The following is a 19,888-nucleotide window of genomic DNA, read 5'->3' on the forward strand; positions in this document are numbered from 1 at the left end:
GTGGGAGGGGTAATGAGGTGACATCATCACACCGTGCCCCACAAGGGCGGTGTTTAGAGTAGAACAGGTCAATGAGATGCAATTACTTCTGGCTTGCCTGCAAATTTTATTGTAGGCGACTTGGAAAGGGGCCAATCAGAATCGTCAGGAGGTCTAACTGATTGGCCCTATGCCAGGATAAATACAATTAACATGAAATTTGCATGCAAGCCAGAAATATTTGCATCTTGTTGACCACCTAGTCCTAGTGTTGCTCCAACACAATGGATGGTCATCTAACGAAGTTCAGCGAAATCCACGATTGTTCAGCTGTTGAATGTGTGTGATGTCCCACATTTCCCGATGAGCAGCTGTTGGCCACAGGAATTTGGTGGGGTGCTCTGAAATTGTATGCAATAGTTATTTTAGACCATTTGCCTATCCATCGGTCTATACCAGGCTCGGATGTACGCAGGGCCGGAGCTACCATAGGAAAAAATGGGCAATTGGCCAAGGGCCCCAGAGCCTGTAGGGGCCCCCAAGGTGTCCCTCCCCTTCTTAACTGTTGCTCTCCAGGGACTCTGCACAGTCTGTTAAGTTGGGAGGTGATTGGAGAAGGGTCAGCAGCCAGCTCAGGGGCCCAGGAGGGAAATTTGGCTGCAACAAAGGGCCTCTAATGGCGCTTTTTGGTCGGGGGGGGGGGGGGGTCTGTTGGGGGGCCCCAGGATAATTTTGCCCTAGAGCTCAATTGTTACTTGAACCGGCCCTGGATGTATGTCACAGGAGCCTATAGGCACAGATGTCCTGGCTTCTTAGACTTCCACCTCCATGAACCTATAAACCTTCTCCGAACTGCACCACAAGTGTGCTGGCTGTCCCTGCTGTCACTTCTCCCTTACTTCCCTTGCCTGTCATAGGTAGTTACAGGTGCCCCTTAGCATTAGGTAGCTAGAGATACCCTCAATATTAAGTAGCTAGAGGTGCCCCTGACTGAAGGGAGATCTGGTCAGTGGAATGCTGAGAGCTGGGTGAGTAACCTCATTTACACTCTCATCAGGACTCTGCATAAAGAAGGAGGAAGGGAGGCACAAGGAGGGGGAAGTGAGCCGCCTTTCCATCATCAGACGCCTGTAGGCACGTACCTACACTGCCTTATGGTAAATCTGGCCCTGGTCTATACTGTATAAACAACCCCATCACAGATGAGGGTAGAGTGTAAAAGTTGCACTCTTTAAGGTTCATGGCCAAGTGGGTGGTATTAATTAGGGGCGGGGTAGGGTGGGATATGTGGAGCCAACCCCATCAAACAAACAAAAAGTCCAAATAAAAGCAAACTCTAATGTTCATAAACTTCAATCGAGATTCCAAAATCTTCACTCAAGATTCTAGAGTGTCGGGCCTCCTATCCCCAGTCCAAGCACCATATATGGTCAGTCCCATACATACTTTCAATGGCTGATGTTTCTGGGAATGATCATTGTACAGACACACAGCTCAGAATCCCGTTCTGTTCTCCGGAGAGGGGAGGCGGTAGTATAAAGTGGCAGGCGGCCCACTGCAGAAACTACAATGGAACTATAGAGGTCAGTCATTAGTGATGCAACATGACTGACAGGGCTGTTCGACTTATTTGCTGCACCGGACACAACAAGGTTTGGCCTACTTCTCCTCTAGACCCTCGCAACAGCCCCCCCCCCCCCCACCACACACACACACACACACACACATTTTAGAGAGGGAAGGGAGAGGATGAATAATCGTACTATCACCCAAGAATTTAACTAAAATAGACCATGCAGTTATGTACTATTATCACTAGAGGGCAACCTAGGCCTGTGCCTGGACAGCCTGTGCTTAGAAACAGCCCTGCTGAGGGATCAACAACAGTGGAGTCAGGAGACACTTGTAGGTTTCTTAACAATAATTCCAGCAGATGAATCTCTAGTTTATGTACCCAGCTTAACATTCAACTTTAGAATCCTAGTCTCCCATCTCGGCTGGAGGCCGCAGGTAAAAGCCGATCTCGATGTTTTTTTCCCTTTTTGTTAAATGGCGCCATTGTTCCGTTACACTTTAAGCAACCTGTTGAGATCATGTTCTCGCAGTCGGCCTAAAATGACTCTTAACAACTTGCGGTGATTACAGTGATTTCCGGGAAATGACTGCAGCTCGAACGCCGCCTCTACCTTCTAAACTTTTACATTTATTCCTATTGTGTGGCCTTTGCTACGTATTATACATAAACTTTTATTTCTGATCCATTTATGGTGCAATTTGCTGCAAATGCTGTTTACTTGCTGAAGCGTCAGGCCCGGGAGAGGGGGAAAACAATGGCCCGAGATGCAATCAGAGTAAGTGGCAGCCGCGTCGGCAGCGAACGCGGGGCGAGATTGCACGTCTCCGCAGAGGCTTTCAGAACGCTGCCTGCAAACCGCTCAGCGATGATGTAGCAAACAAAAAAATACCCCGCTTTGTCATGTTAAATCGATCTCGTCTACAGTCAGAGGGCCCACGCTGGAAACAAAGCGAAATGCGGGAGAAAAAGACGCTTTTTTATTGTTTTATTTTTCTCTTCTGATTGGATCACCGCGGTTGTCAAAGTCGGCTGAAAACAGAGTATCTTACCGCCATCCGAAATAATTCCTCCACTCGGCCAGATAAGCGATTTCCTGCCCTCGCCAAAACGCTGCGGCACTTCGGAAACCAGCGACGAGCGGGGGAACTCCGCGTATGTAAATGATGGCCGCTCAGCACCGGATCACGCAAATGAGGCATATTTACCAGGTTTAAAAATGTGTGGAGCGAGGAGTGCTACAAGGTGCGCCGCAGGTATAATAAGCTATACATAAAGAGAACTCTAATGTATGGGATTTATCCGTAATATGAGAGTCGTGTGTTCAGTGGCAGCTAAATCTGGCTATCCTGGATCCCCCACTGCCTATTATACGGGGAACTACTTACAGGGGACCTGATAGCTGCACGTTATACGGGGGAAGGGATTGTTAATTATTATTATTTAGTATTTATTCAGCCTGACATCTTCTGCAGCGCTGTACAGAGCTCACAATCTAATCCTACCATAGTCATAGTCGAATGTCCTACCATATTATTATTATTATGTATTTATATAGCACTGACATCATCTGCAGCACATTTAAGAGTACATAGTTATGTCACTGACTGTCCTCAGAGGTGCTCACACTCTAATCCTACCATAGTCATAGTCTAATATCCTACCACATTATTATGTATTTATATAGCACTGACATCATCTGCAGCACATTACAGAGTACATAGTCATGTCACTGACTGTCCTCAGAGGTGCTCACACTCTAATCCTACCATAGTCATAGTCGAATGTCCTACCATATTATTATTATGTATTTATATAGCACTGACATCATCTGCAGCACATTACAGAGTACATAGTCATGTCAATGACTGTCCTCATAGGAGCTCACACTCTAATCCTACCATAGTCATAGTCTAATGTCCCTACCATATTATTATTATGTATTTATATAGCACTGACATCTCCTGCAGCACATTACAGAGTACATAGTCATGTCACTGACTGTCCTCAGAGGAGCTCACAATCTAATCCTACCATAGTAAAAGTGTAATGTCCTACCATATTATTATTATTATGTATTTATATAGCACTGACATCTTCTGCAGCACTTTACAGAGTACATAGTCATGTCACTGACTGTCCTCAGAGGAGCTCACAATCTAATACCTACAATAGTCATAGTCTAATGTCCTACCATATTATTATTATGTATTTATATAGCACTGACATCTTCTGCAGCACTTTACAGTGTACATAGTCATGTCACTGACTGTCCTCAGAGGAGCTCACAATCTAATCCTACCATAGTAAAAGTGTAATGTCCTACCATATTATTATTATTATGTATTTATATAGCACTGACATCTTCTGCAGCACTTTACAGAGTACATAGTCATGTCACTGACTGTCCTCAGAGGAGCTCAAATCTAATCCTACCATAGCCATAGTGTAATGTCCTACCATATTATTATTATGTATTTATATAGCACTGACATCTTCTGCAGCACATTACAGAGTACATAGTCATGTCACTGACTGTCCTCAGAGGAGCTCACAATCTAATCCTACCATAGTCATAGTCTAATGTCCCTACCATAGTCATGTGTAATGTCCCTACCATAGTCATGTGTAATGTCCCTACCATAGTCATGTGTCTATGTATGTATCGGGGAAGCCAATTAACTTATATGTATGTTTTTGGGATGAGGGAGGAAACCAGAGTGTACGGAGGAACCCCTCCCTGTGCTGCCCGGTGGCATAGTGGTAATGTTATTAATCATTTTTTATTTATGTAGCACCAACATCTTCTGTACCACTTTACATTGTGCAAGAAGATCAAAACTGTGTACAATTCACACATCCGGCAATACAAACACATACATAGTTGTTGTGTGGTCTGAGACATCACCAATACTGGTGCATGTTCATATAATAAATTACAGCAGAATAAGAAACACTAGGAGGAGGTCCCTGCCCTTCAGAGCTTGTACTCTAGAGAGTAGTGGGTTGGAGACATCAGGGGAGGAGACACTGGGGTTAGCAGATGAGCAGGGGCGTAGCAATAGGGGTTGCAGAGGTTGCGACCACATCGGGGCCCTTAGGCCAGAGGGGCCCTGAAGGGCCCTCTCTCAACTACAATATTAGCTCTCTATTGGTCCTGTGCTCATAATAATCACTTCTATAGATACTTGGAATAGTGGTAATCCTTAACAAACTGTCCCCCATCCCCTTCTTGCACCTCTGACACTGTAGTTGCCATTGGCAGGTTTTGGTGCACTGTATCAATTGTTATGTATAGAGTGCTTGGGGGGCCCCAATGTAAAACTTCCATCGGGGCCCCCAGCTCCTTAGCTACGCCACTGCAGATGAGGCAGTGAACTTCTAATGCTACCTATAGCAAATTATAGGCTTCTCTGAACAGGTGTGTTTTGAGAGAACGTTTGAAGGTTTCCAGGCCTGGAGCATGATGGAGAGAGGCAAGGGGAGAGAGTTCCAAAGGAGAGGTGATGCTCGTGAGAAGTCCTGGATGCGGGAGTGGGAGGAGGTGACTAAGCAAGAGGACAAAAGGCTCTCCTGGGTGGAGCATTGGTGGTTTCCGGGGATTAATGAGGAAATGCATGGAGGTAGCAGCTCATGTACTGTATATGATGGGGTGAGCAGTTTAAACAGGATGACTGCATACATTATAGGAGCGAAACGGCCACATCATTTGAATTCCATTCAGCAGTGTAAAGCCAGCAGGCCAGGAGGAGGGGCATAACAAGAAATCACTGGGCCCCCCTGCGAAACTTTGGATGCCCCCCCCCTCACTTTCTGCACAGGTAAACTGAGAACCAATGTTATTCATTTGGCAGGTGCACACTTCAATGTGTTTTCCCCATGCAGATAAAAACAGCAGTGAAGCACTGCAGGCATTTTCTCTATCAATTACCTTAGCTTCTGTGATAAAACATGCATGTTTTCACACATACAGACACGCATGGTGTGCAGAAAACACATACAGAAAACCGACAGCCTCAGCTTACTACACTCACTCTGTCCATTTTTTGATGGAGCAGAACTGGGACTGCAGACTTCTCCAGCATCACTACAGTACAGAGCCCTTGGGAAAGGGGTGGAGAAGCTGGGGGCTGGGCGTTGTACACAAGACCATGCTGAACACTGAATAGGGACTGTCTACAAAACTATCTATGGTTCCTTATCAGTGGCTGAGCAGATGCAGTCATTTGAAAAATTGTGCAGAAAGTTTTCTCTCTCCGTGCCCTCAGTTGTCAGTCTCTCAGGATAGGGAAAATAAACTTCTTCCCCACAGGGCCCCCTGCTGCTTCTGGGCTCCACTGCAGCTGCATCCCTTGCAGGGTCTATTGTTACGCCCCTGGCCAGGAGTACATTGGATTCTCAATGAGACTTCTGTGGAAATAAAGTTTAGATTGAGCACTTCTAGGTGTGGTCCTTGCATCTATTGCTTCAGCCTAAAATGGATGACAATGTTTTAGGATAAAAGATGTCTAGATAACTATATGACCAATAAGGATATGTCACAGAGGAACTCATTGTAGGTTGCGTCGCTTTAAAACGAATCCGAGGTGAGAGACATACGAATCCCGCCATATTTATCTCATTATAAACACCAGTTGCCTGGCTGTCCTGCTGATCTATTTGGATGCAGTAATGTCTGAACCACACACCTGGAACAAGCATGCAGCTAATCCAGCCACACTTCAGTCAGAGCACCTGATCTGCATGCTTGTTGAGGGGCTGTGGCTAAAAGTATTAGAGGCAGAGGATCAGCAGCTCAGCCAGGCAATCTGCATTGTGTAAAAGGAAATAAACAGGTCAGCCTCCATATGTCTGTCACCTCGGGTTCCCTTTAAAGCGGACTTGAACTCAGAACTTCCTCTCTGCTCTAAAAGAAACCAACAGCATAACTAACCTTTAAAGAAAAAAACATTTCTGTGTTACAGCTGATACAAATCCTGCAATAAATCTGCAGTGTGTCTACTTCCTGCTTTCATGGAAGCAGACATAGGGTTAACATCCTGTGTTTACAAATTAGCTGCTCTGCCGAGGCAGCCAGCCGACAGAGCTGAGAGATCAAATTACAACTTGTCATTAGTCACAAATGAGGGGGAATTAGGCAGCCTAAACTCTCTAAATACATACAGGGTGCATTTCTCTATGTTTTCCTTGTGTCCTGTGCAAGAGTTCAGGTCCACTTAAAGAGAATCCGTGACCAAGAATTGAACTTCATCCCAATCAGTAGCTGATACCCCCTTTTACATGAGAAATCTTTTCCTTTTCACAAACAGACCATCAGGGGGCGCTGTATGACTGATATTGTGGTGAAACCCCTCCCACAGGAAACTGTGAGGACCATGGTCCTAGCTGTTTCCTGTCTGTGAACCTCATTGCATTGTGGGAAATAGCTGTTTACAGCTGTTTCCAACTGCCAAAAAAGAAAACAGCATCTCCTTCCACTGACATCACCTGCCAGCAGTAAAAATGTCACCATGTGATAAATGTCAGAATGTAAATCAGGGAGAGTAAAGTTTTTACAATGAGAAAACACTGACTAAATCGTTTATACATAATTATTGTAAAAATGAAGCACTTTCCTCTTTAAAGTCTGTATTAGTGCCATATACCAGCTGTTTAGCCTACACAGTTTTGTAAATACTTTGGGTTCTAAGAAGGCGCATGTGGATGAAATGCCCAGAGTCACCGGTCCCTTTAGCCCGGAGAGGGCAAATTCAGTAGAGCGAGAAAGTCTCTGGGTTCTGGAAAGATAAATATTTATCAGGCCTGCTATAAATTAGTTGGACTTAGCCTCCTAGAACTAATCACTGTACCAGGGCTCTCTGCCACCTAATTCGATTCCTTGTGTTGTTTTCTCAAACGCTCTCCGCAAAATCAACAGTTACAAATGTTCCCGAGATCCGGTAACAAGTGATTGCGAACGTCCCAAAGGCAGAACAAGCAAGATAACCAAATTACAAAGCTCCCTGCCAACCACTGCGGTCGTATCAGTTCATTTAAAGAACAAGCACATTTTAATTAACCAAAAAGTGCTCAATCCAAATCCTGCAGCTACTGTTAATGTAAGAAAGGTCGACATACCTCTGATTAAAATAATCACCTCCGAAGGATGCCAAAACCACAGGTTACTAAATTCAAACCAATTATTATTATTATGTATTTGTACAGCACTGACATCTTCTGCAGCACATTACAGAAGTCATGTTACTGACTGTCCTCAGAGGAGCTCACAATCTAATCCTACCATAGTCATAGTGTAATGTCCTACCATATTATTATTATGTATTTATATAGCACTGACATATTCTGCAGCACTTTACAGAGTACATAGTCATGTCACTGACTGTCCTCAGAGGAGCTCACAATCTAATCCCACCATAGTCATAGTCTAATGTCCTACCATATTATTATTATGTATTTATACAGCACTGACACCTTCTGCAACACTTTACAGTGTAGATAGTCATGTCACTGACTGTCCTCAAAGGAGCTCACACTCTAATCCTAGCATAGTCATAGTCTAATGTCCTACCATATTATTATTATGTATTTATATAGCACTGACATCTCCTGCAGCACATTACAGAGTACATAGTCATGTCACTGACTGCCCTCAGAGGAGCTCACACTCTAATCCTACCATAGTCATAGTCTAATGTCCTACCATATTATTATTATGTATTTATATAGCACTGACATCTCCTGCAGCACATTACAGAGTACATAGTCATGTCACTGACTGTCCTCAGAGGAGCTCACAATCTAATCCTACCATAGTCGTGTAATGTCCTACCATATTATTATTATACAAATACATAATAATAACATGGTAGGACATTATACAACATCTTCAAGAAGGCCCTCAAAACTCACCTTTTCACTCTGGCCTACCACTCCTCACAAGTGCTGTAAACCCACAGCTGAACTCTGGTCCCCTACCTTTCGTGTCCCTACCTCTCCCTCTAGTCTAGATTGTAAGTTTTTGTGTCCTACCTGATCATGCACCTCCATTACTGTGCACCCATGCTAGGCATTTGAGTGAACCTAACTTGCCTAATCTCCATGCTCCATCCAGTGACTGACTAAGCATTACCTGGTACTCATACTGTGCTGTGTGATCTCCATGCTCCATCCAGTGAGTGACTGACTAAGCATTACCTTGTACTGATACTGTGCTGTGTGATCTGTTTTTTCTTGTATTCCTGTATTGTCATATTGCTGCATGTCACATATTGCTGTATGTCACCCCTAAATATTGTCTGTAAGACTGTAACCTAAACTAATATCCAGCGCTGCGTAATATGCTGGCACTTTATAAATACAATAAATAATTATATTAGATTTGAGCTCCTCTGAGGACAGTCAGTGGCATGACGATGTACTCTGTAAAGTGCTGCAGAAGATGTCAAAGCTATATAAATTCATAATAATATGGTAGGACATTACACTATGACTATAGTAGGGATTAGAGTGTGAGCTCCTCTGAGGACAGTCAGTGACATGACTATGTACTCTGTAATGTGCTGCAGGAGATGTCAGTACTATATAAATACATAATAATAATATGGTAGGACACTAGACTATGACTATGGTAGGATTAGATTGTGAGCTCCTCTGAGGACAGTCAGTGACATGATTATGTACTCTGTAAAGTGCTGCGGAAGATGTTTTGCGTTGGCGGGTAATGCTACAGTGTGTCAAACGTGACATGTGCAATGTTTCCAAACGCTTCCATTTCCTGCATGTAATTACAGCCGACGGCCTCTGGGCCCCACCGCACAGCTGCTGCCAAACCCCAGTGTGAAATCGGCCTAAACGAATTGAAAAACAATTCTGATTGTCACTCTGGTAATGATACACAAGAATAAAAAATGTACAGCGTTTCTGTACGGCTGGCGTCCTACGTGGCAGCACTCCGCCCACCCGTCAGACAGGACTGAGTGGGCTGTTGAGATATAATAAACAACACAAATCATAATCTGCATGGTGAATGCGGCAATCTCTGGCTGTTCATCAAGTCTTCTATTAGCCACAAGTGTGGCAGACCTCGTATCTCCTCCGATACTCCTCATTCAAGTGCTTTAAGATGGTCAATGAGGGGAGAGCGGCAGGAAAAATAAATATGTCTGTCTGAATACATATCATTTATTAGCATCCGCCGTGTGTCTGTTACTCATCCTTCATCTGAAGGAAGCAGCGCTGCAGTGTCTGGATAGTGTACAAGGGCTCTGCCTCTGACACCGGAGACCCGGGTTTGAATCTCAGCTCTTCCTGTTCAGTAAGCCAGCACCTATTCGGTAAGGAGACCTTGGGCAAGGCTCCCTAATGATCCTGGTTGCCTATAGAGCTTCCCCCTTAGTGTCTGCAACTCTGGCACTTTGAGTCCACCAGGTGAAAAGCACAATATAAATGTTTTGTGTCTTTCTCAGTACTGAAAGGATGCGATTGTCACACACAATAGAACACTACGCCTGATTTTGCTAAGGCGGGGTTCACACAACACAAAAACGCACATAATGCTTCCCAATGCACAATCGCATTGCACTGGGAGCAATGTGCAGTTTTCCGGTACAGGGGGGGGGGGGGGGGGGGGGGGGAAGCCGGCACTGCAGCTTTTTTAATCGCACAACACATGCGATTAGATTAAGCGCTCGGAAATGCTCACATGGCCTTTGATAGTGTCAATTTGATGATCACTGGAGAATATTCATAACCCAAAATCAGAAAAAAAGGGCGCCGCCATAGACTCTAATGCATTTATTGTTAACACGGGGCCCAAAGCAGAAAAAAGGGCGACCAAGAAATATTGTTAACATTAGAACATTAAAGTTTTTGAAATATGGTATCGTTTTAGAAGCTTGCAACGTTATAGTTTCTATCATATTATTTTGCTTGTATGTACAGATTTTACGTTATCAAAGATATTATTGTTTCTGTCTGTGTAAGTGTGTTTCTGCAGGGAGAGTGGTTAGGGTTAGGCAACACCAGGGGGTGGTTATGGTTAGGAACCACCTGGGGGGCGGTTAGGGTTAAGTAACACTGAGGAAAGGGGGGTGTTTAGGGTTAGGCACCACATGGGGGTGGTTAGGTATTACCGGGAGGGGGGGTTAGGGTTAGGCACCACCTGGGTAGTGATTAGGGTTAGGCACCACCAGGGGGTTGGTTAGGGATCACCCGGAGGGGGGGAGGGTTAGGGTTAGGCACCACCAGGGGGGTGGTTAGGAATCACCGGGAGGGGGGTTAGGTTTAGGCACCACCAGGGGGGTGGTTAGGAATCACCCAGAGGGGGGGAGGGTTAGGGTTAGGCACCACCAGGGGGGTGGTTAGTGATCACCGGGAGGGGAAGGGATAGGGTTAGGCACCACCAGGGGGGTGGGTTAGGGTTAGGGATCACCGGCAGGGAGGGGTTAGGGTTAGGCACCACCAGGGGGTGGTTAGGGTTAGGCACCACCAGGGGGGTGATTAGGGTTAGGCACCACCAGGGGGTGGTTAGGGTTAGGCACCACCAGGGGGGTGATTAGGGTTAGGCACCACCAGGGAGGTGGTTAGGGTTAGGCACCACCAGGGGAGGGTTCTGTGTGAGAGTAGGGTTGGGTTAAGCTGTATTGTTGAATTACGTAATGATTTTTAATGTTAATATATTGTCCTGATCAACTCCCATCTGTTCTAAAACTGAATTTATTGTTAACCAATTTTGTTAACAATGTTCATCGTTATTGAGATTTCGTTATCCACCGGTGCCAATTCGTTATCCAGGCCGGGCCCTTTTTTCCTGGTGCCCCTTTTTTATCCACCCCAAAAATCTGTAAATATGTATTAGGGTTCCTTATTAAAATCTGCTCGTATTTTGCAAATCTGCGAAAAAATGCGTGCGTCGCATATCTAATGAAAGTCAGTGGCAAATCACACTTAAGCTAAAATTTGCGATTTTGCATTGGTGCTTTTGCATGCAAAGACACAAGATACTGTGGCGAAAGTGTACATACTCCTGATTGACGCCATTTTTGCCGCCGTTACTTGGTGGAGCGATCCCTGACTTGGTCCGGCTGCTCTGCGGAGAGTAACAGTACACAGCTATTCTCCTGACTAATCATACAATCGCCACAGACTCAGAGGCTCGCTAGAAATAGACTTTCCTCATCATTTATTGGCTCACCGGTTCACAGGCCTATTCTCGTGCTGACAGCCCCTCTGAAAGTAAATTGAAATGGATATTATAGCGGGTCTTCCAATAGTGCCAGCAAATGATGATGTTCAGCAGAGCAAGGTATGAAAATCCTCAGAAGGTTCCTGGAAACGGCCATGCAAATTACAAGAAGAGGCTTAATAATAAAGTACAGGAAGGACTCCGCTTACGACTACCGAATTTCCCCCAAATACACTCAAAGTTATCCTTTCCTACACAAGTTCCCCGCCAGGCACAGGGGCTGTACCAGAGGTATATACATTAGGCACGTTTATTAAAGCTCTTGATTAAAATATGAAATCTGCAATAAAAGGAATATGGAGGCTGCTTTTTTTCTTTAGAGCACGGTGGTGTAGTAGTTAGCACTCTAGCCTTGCAGTGCTAGATCCCTGGTTCTAATACCAGCCAGGGCACTATCTGCATGGAGTTAGTATGTTCTTCTTGTGTGTATGTGGGTTTCCTCCAGGCACATCAGTTTCCTCCACATCCCAAAAACATAAAGATAAGGTAATTGGCTTTCCCTAATTGTCCCTGGACTTCGATGGACATATGACTATGGTAGGATTAAATTGTGAGCTCCTGAGGACAGTCAGTGACATGGCTATGTACTCTGTACAGTGCTGCAGAAGATGTCAGTGCTATATAAATACATAATAATAATATGGTAGGACATTAGACTATGACTATGATAGGATTAGAGTGTGAGCTCCTCTGAGGACAGTCAGTGACATGACTATGTACTCTGTACAGTGCTGCAGAAGATGTCAGTGCTATATAAATACATAATAATAACATGGTAGGACATTAGACTAGGACTATGGTAGGATAAGAGTGTGAGCTCCTCTGAGGACAATCAGTGACATGACTATGTACTCTGTAATGTGCTGCAGGAGATGTCAGTGCTATATAAATACATAATATTAATAATATGGTAGGACATTAGACTAGGACTATGGTAGGATTAGAGTGTGAGCTCCTCTGAGTACAGTCAGTGACATGACTATGTACTCTGTAAAGTGCTGCAGAAGATGTCAGTGCTATATAAATACATAATAATAATAATATGGTAGGACATTAGACTAGGACTATGGTAGGATTAGAGTGTGAGCTCCTATGAGGACAGTCAGTGACATGGCTATGTACTCAAGAAAGTGCTGCAGAAGATGTCAGTGCTATATAAATACATAATAATAATATGGTAGGACATTATACTATGACTATGGTAGGATTAGATTGTGAGCTCCTCTGAGGACAGTCAGTGACATGACTATGTACTCTGTAAAGCGATGTGAAAGATGTGGGCTCCATATAAATACAAAATAATAACAACATGTACAGCTACCTTCGTCTTTACAGGATAAACTAGGTGTGAATCAGACGTGAAACAGATCCAGAAACAAACATTAAAGATACTATTCTAGACTGTGGTCTAGAGCAAACTTTGTTAGATTGACAAAGTATCTTTAAAACCTTTTTCAGTTTTCCTTTTGTGCTTTAGGCAGCGTCCAGCATGAAAAAAGGGGCGGGCTGGATAACGAAATCTGATAACGATAAACATCATTGTCAAACTTGGTAAACGATAAATACCGTTGTTAAAACAGACGGGAAATAATAACGAAAAGATATTAATGTTAAAAATCATTACGTAATTCTACAATACAGCTTAACCCAACCCTAACCTCACACAGAACCCTCCCCTGGTGGAGCCTAACCCTAACCCCCTAACCCCCCCCCCCCCCCGGTGGTGCCTAACCCTAACCACCTCTCCCTGGTGGTGCCTAACCCTAACCGCCTCTCCCTGGTGGTGCCTAACCACTCCCTCTGCAGAAACACTCCTTTCCACATAGAAATGATAATATCTTTGATAACGTAAAATCTGTATATAAAAACAAAAGAATATGATAAAAAACTATAATGTTGCAAGCTTCTAAAACGATAACATACTTCAAAAACTTTAATGTTCTAATGTTGTTAACAATATTTATCGTGGCACCCATTTCTTTTGCCTTTTTTACCGTTTTAACGATAATTGCATTAAAGTCTATGGCGGCTGCCTTTTTGTTCACCCTCAGCCGGCGCCATTTTTTCCTGCTACCCAGAGGCGCCTCTAGGCCTCAGCTAGTAAGGCAATTGCCTGGAGCAAAGATTTATCTGGGGGCGGCTTCCAGGGGAAAAAAAGTTTATTTTTCCTGTCCTTCGAGACTGAAAACTGAGGGTATGGAGAGAAAAAGTTCTAATAAAAGCAAACTTTTGTCTACAACACTTTGTATGACATTTCCTAATTAGTTGTTATCTCGGGATGTAGAGTGTGTCTGTTCACTCAGGGACGGATCTAGGGGGAGGGGGGGCAAGCGGGTATCTTGCCCCAGGCGCAGTTTGTTGAATTCTTAAAAAGGCGTCAAAATGAATGGCAGTTTAGGCGCCAAAACCTGACTTTTAGGCGCCAAAACCTGACCTTGCCCCAGGCGCAACTTGGTCTTGATCCGTCCCTGTGTTCACTCCTGTCCCACCCCTCCTTATGACCTTGAAAAGAAAACACATCAGAAGAGGAGGATGGTGTCTTTGTGGGAAGCAGGTACAAGGCATTCCAGGACGGACTGGCCGGGGGTAGAGGGGAGAGATTTTCCTCCAGGCTGCTGGTACAGTGCCTGGCGCATTGAGTTTTTTCTTGTATAGATTGCGTGAAGCACTAGGCAGGCCAAGGAGTCTTGCCTTATGCAGAGTCCATAGAGAAGAAAAACTCGGTCTGCTGTCTCACCATTCTAAAGACTGCATGTGGACAGCATGATAAGGTATTACAAAGGTTGAAAAGTTTTCAACTATCCCTAGACTCCAGGAGGGCTGCTGCAGTCTTGTGTGAGAGATCAGCAGGGCAGGAGTCACATTACAGGCAAGTAGCCTCTGTGTGATATGGGACTGCAATACAGATAAGCTCTCTGCTCCATCTCAGTATCTCATCACTTCTCTTCTCTCCCTTATTAACCTTTGTTTCCCCCTTCCTCCTAGTGCTGGCCGTCTTCTTGTCGTACAGGAAAGCTAAATAAAAGTGCTTTTCTCCCCTCTCTCTGGATAGTGTAATGGGCTCTGCCTCTGGCACAGGCAACCTGGGTGCAAATCTCAGCTATTCCTGTTCAGTAAGCCAGAACCTTCAGTAGGAGACCTTGGGCGAGACTCCCTAACACTGCTACTGCCTACTGGGCTGCAGCTCAAGCAATTTGAGTCCTCCACGAGAAAAACACAATTTAAATGTTCCTTGTCATTCTCTACTTTGCACCCCCATCTTACCCTCACAATTTAATCACCCCAATCTTGTTATTAGTAACCCTAGCCTATAGCTGTCAAAACATGCATTCATGTTTACCAACAGATTCTTTCACTATGATCGAATCTGGTGATTACCAACCACCCACATTGATTATACTTTCAATCAATCTGTGGCAAAAATGTATCAAAATTACGATCAAACAGTACATTTTTCAATTGGACACAGCGGTATAGAGGCAGTAGATCGGCGGCTCATAGTAATGCACTGAACCACTACTGTAATACGATTATTTTCTAGCGAAATGCTGCAGCATTGCGATTATTTTAATGGGGGGGGGGGGGGGGGGGCACCACAGGTTTCCTCACCTAGAGTGACAAAATGGCCAGAGGCGCCCCTGCTGCTACCCTTTGATTAGTGTTACCGGTCGTTGTCAACTTGTCATAGGCCTGTGTTGAGTTCCCTTGACTCAGTGTGACGTAGCCTGTGGTGGGTGGCAGGACTGCTGCTAGTGTCTGTGACCTTCGAAGTCATGTTGCCCTTCCAATGTCATATGTTCAGGGCAGGTTATAGACTTTTTGCTGTCTGAAGCAAATGTGTGAGGATGAGCCCCCACCCCATCCCAGAGGAAAAACTAGAGGAGAGCAGGGATATTAATTAAGGGGCGGGGTCGGCACACACTGACTCACAGCAGGCAAACTGTGCTCTGTGAGCAAGGCAAAGTGAGAGACTGACAAAGATCGGCTGAGTGTAGAGCTGATGCTGCCCCCTACAGTCTGACGCCCTGTATCACGTGATTCAGTCAGCTTCATGGTAGGCCTGGCCCTGCATAAGCTGAAATCAATAATATCCATGTAAACAGCTGTGAACCTCATTTCAGCGCCCATGGTGGTCATGTCAGTACACAATCCTCTCCGTGGACCACCACTCCAAACATCGATCCAGAAAATCAACAGAACAGGCAACTGTATTACAAGTGCAGTACATCATGTTTTGGGGTTTAGAGTTCTTCCTCAGGGGTACAAATTGCCCCTGAGGAAGAAGAAGATGGAGGATCCAGAACGGGCCTGGGGCCAGAGGATCAGCACCCTGTACGTAGGTAATGGTCCCAGCATGCCCGCCATTGAGGCACCACAGCTGACTCTGCCCGGGGTCATCATCCGGTGCAGCCCAGAATAGATCCAGGGCACGTGCCACTGATCTTTGGTGCTAGCAACGCCCCAGCCTCACAATGATATAACAAACTCACTAGGAATGTGTTGATCATATTATTCTGGGACTTATCCAAGTGTTATACTTACCTCTCTATTTATTGTACAGTATTACCTTTGCTTGCCTCCAAAACCTATATCATATTTATTTCAGTGCATATTACAGTTGTTGGATTCCCCCCATACACCCCCCCCCCCCCCCCCCCCCCCCCCCCAGCCTGCAACCTGCAACTTGGAGAGCGACCACAAGAACAGACTGAATCGGCGACGGGTTTTCCCCGCAGGTGAAATACTGTGAGCAGCTTCCTAACTATATTAAAGGCTCATGCACACCTAGCAACTATCTGCCAACTAGTCTGTTAAGCCCAATTTACGCACTCAACAGAGGTCTTTTATGCAGCACAATTGTCAAACAGCTTTTGTTGTGAAACAAGTTGAAATAACTAAAAAAGTATTTTTCTATTGTTCAAAAAGCTGACAAGACTGATAAGAAGTCAATCCAACTGTTAGATTGACTTCTTATCAGTCTTATCAGCTGTTTGAACAATAGCAAAATACTTGTTTTAATTGTTTCACAACAAAAGTTGTATGGGGCTTCACAGACAAGTTTGCCAGATAGTTGGACAGATAGTTGGTAGGTGTGTATGAACCTTAACTCACAAAGGATTCTAGACTGCTCCGTCACCTGTGTTTATCCCCTCTTCAGTGCCACGTTATGGAACTGGACAAGCAATGTAAACAATGCCATTTCATTTCCACTATGAGGGACACTATCTGCTTCTGTGCATACAGGAAGTCACATGATCAGTTTGCCAGGAAGCAGCGAGTGGCTTAGATATTACTTACCTGTCATATCCTGCAGGACAGCAGTGGAGATAAAAAAAAAAAAAGCAAGAGTTTGTATACGGTGACACTACAAAACTAAACGTTATATATACATTCACTTTACATAGCTACTTGTTATCAAAATGTAAATTTGAAGGTGCCGCCCGGGTTGGAAGAGGGTGGCGGGAGGGGGGGGGGGGTGTTTGGGGGGTTAACTTACATATGCTGCCACCTATGGCTGATGCCTTCCACTTATGGTCTACTTAACCACACTACTTCCTCCTTCAAACACAGAAGGTGGAAGTGGTGGTGTTACCTAGAGCACATGGGCTATAGGTGGCGGCATAGGTAAGTTAACACCCCCCCCCCCCCCTCTGCTGCAGGCAGCACTATCTAATTCAAAATTTAGATACTCGTAGCTACTGATAGCTAACATCACTAGTTGGGTGGTGGTGTATGTGGGCAAATAAAGTCTGGCACACACTGTCAATTTTGATCACTGACCAATGTAGTATGAGGGTTTACCGACACAATTTGCTCATAGTATTCAGTATCTGTTGACCCAAATACACCATGGAGGCGGTAAAATTGGTCAGTGATTGGCCAATCATAGTTGAAAGTGTGTACTTTCATGTATCAAATCATGTATGATTTGCGTTCCACTTCTCGCGTGTACACCACTTTGTGTTGGTCTTTTACGTGGAATTCCAATAAGATTGGTTCATGTTTGTGGCAGTAATGTGACAACATGTGGAAAACTTCAAGGGGGCCAAATACTTTTGCAAACCACTGTATGCATTTTTTCATGCAGTCCATAGAGTTTAGCGGTTTCCGCTATGCTAGCGATTGCCAAAGGTGGACAGATTTAAAGGACAACTGAAGCAAAAGGTATGTGGAGGCTGCCATCTTTATTTCCTTTTAAGCAATCCCAGTTGCCTGGCTGTCCTGTTGATCCTCTGTCTGTAATACTTTTAGCCATAGCCCCTGAACAAGCATGCAATAGATCAGATGTTTGACATTATTGTCAGATCTGACAAGATTAGCTGCATGCTTGTTTCTGGTGTTATCCAGACACTACTGCAGCCAAATAGATCAGCAGGGCTGCCAGGCAACTGGTATTGTTTAATAGGAAATAAATATGGCAGCCTCCGTATGTCTCGCTGCATGTTTCCTTTAACACACAGCTTGTTCTAGCTTCTTACTTCTGGTTCTCCGCAGTCGCACTGTTCTCCTTCCTCGACGTAGCCATTTCCACACTTCTGCTCTCCAAATGATTCAGTCAGTTCAGGCATGTTGTAGAGACACATGCCCACCCCCTTTTCCAGGCTGCTGTCCAAGTCCTTCTTACTGCAGCTGCTGAACACTGTAGGGAACGGGTATCTGCAAAGGAACACAGGCAGAGCAGAAATCTCCATCAGTCTGATGTACGCAAAGGAAATCTGCTTCAAGAGGGCCAGCCATCACCCAGCACCCTGCTGCCACCCAGCACTCTGCAGCCACCCATCCATCACCCAGCACCCTGCTGCCACCCAGCACCCTGCTGCCACCCATCTGCCACCCAGCACCCTGCAGCCACCCATCCGTCACTCAGCACCCTAATGCCACCCAGCACCCTGCTAGGACCCATCTGCCACCCAGCACCCTGCTGCCACCTAGCACCCTGCAGCCACCCATCCATCACCCAGTACCCTGCTGCCACCCATCTGCCACGCAGCACCTTACTGCCACCCAGCACCCTGCAGCCACCCATCCGTCACTCAGGACCCTAATGCCACCCATCTGCCACCCAGCACCCTGCTGCCACCCAGCACCCTGCAGCCACCCTTCCGTTACTCAGCACCCTAATGCCACCCAGCACCCTGCAGCCACCCAGCACCCTGCAGCCACCCTGCAGCCACCCATCCGTCACTCAGCACCCTAATGCCACCCAGCACCCTGCTGCCACCCATCTGTCACCACCCAGCACCCTAATGCCACCCAGCACCCTGCTGCCACCCATGTCTCCCAACACCCTACTGCCACCCATCCATCACTTATCACCCTAATGACACCCAGCACCCTGCTGCCACCCATCTATCACCCAGCACCCTGGTGCCACCCATCTGTCACCCAGGACAGCCCTTGCTGCCACCCAGCCGTCACCCAGCACCCTGCTGCCACCCAGCACCCCACTGCCACCCATCCGTCACCCAATACCCTGCTGCCACCCATCCGTCACCCAGCACCCTGCTGCCACCCATCCGCCACCCATCACTCTAATGCCACCAAGCACCCTGCTGCCTCCCATCTATCACCCTAATGCCACCCATCCATCCCATCCATCACCCAGCATCCAAATGCCACCCATCCATCACTCATCACCCAATCGCCACCCATCCGTCATGCAGCACCCTAATGCCACCCAGCCATCACCCAGCACTCGGTTGCTACCCATCCATCATGCAGCACCCTGCTGCCGTCCAGCTTCTACAGAGCCAGCCATCACCGAGCACCCATACCTATCAACTGTCCCTTTTTTAGAGGGACAGTCAGTTCCTCTTTATGAGCCAGATCCCTTTGTCTCTGTTTCTTACTCATTTGTCCCTCTTTCAGGACTGATGTACAGATCCGTGTAACTCTATGACCAATTCACACTGTACTTAGCCCTCTTTAATTAATTAGGTGGCGCGGACCTGTAGCTGTCTGTATGTTATGGAAAGGTAAAACGCCAGCTTTCCAGCATATAGTGTAACAGAGGCCTAAGGCTGGATTCACACTTGGCTAGCAATTGTTCTGACACATTACAGGGCAGAAGGAATGTCATATAGATACTGGGG

At 45.7% G+C, this 19,888-nt stretch overlaps 1 protein-coding gene across 1 annotated transcript in view; it reads right to left on the bottom strand.

The window, feature by feature from the left end:
* Window positions 1-19,888, bottom strand: part of ADAM12 (ADAM metallopeptidase domain 12) — a 275,547-nt gene that overhangs the window by 113,385 nt on the left and 142,274 nt on the right. Inside the window, exon 9 of the mRNA XM_068258874.1 lies at window positions 18,275-18,452. Within this exon, the coding sequence (XP_068114975.1) occupies window positions 18,275-18,452 (178 nt within the window). The remainder of the gene's footprint in view (window positions 1-18,274; window positions 18,453-19,888) is intronic.

Source organism: Hyperolius riggenbachi, chromosome 10, assembly GCF_040937935.1.
Source record: "Hyperolius riggenbachi isolate aHypRig1 chromosome 10, aHypRig1.pri, whole genome shotgun sequence".
Taxonomy (NCBI): Eukaryota; Metazoa; Chordata; class Amphibia; order Anura; family Hyperoliidae; genus Hyperolius; species Hyperolius riggenbachi.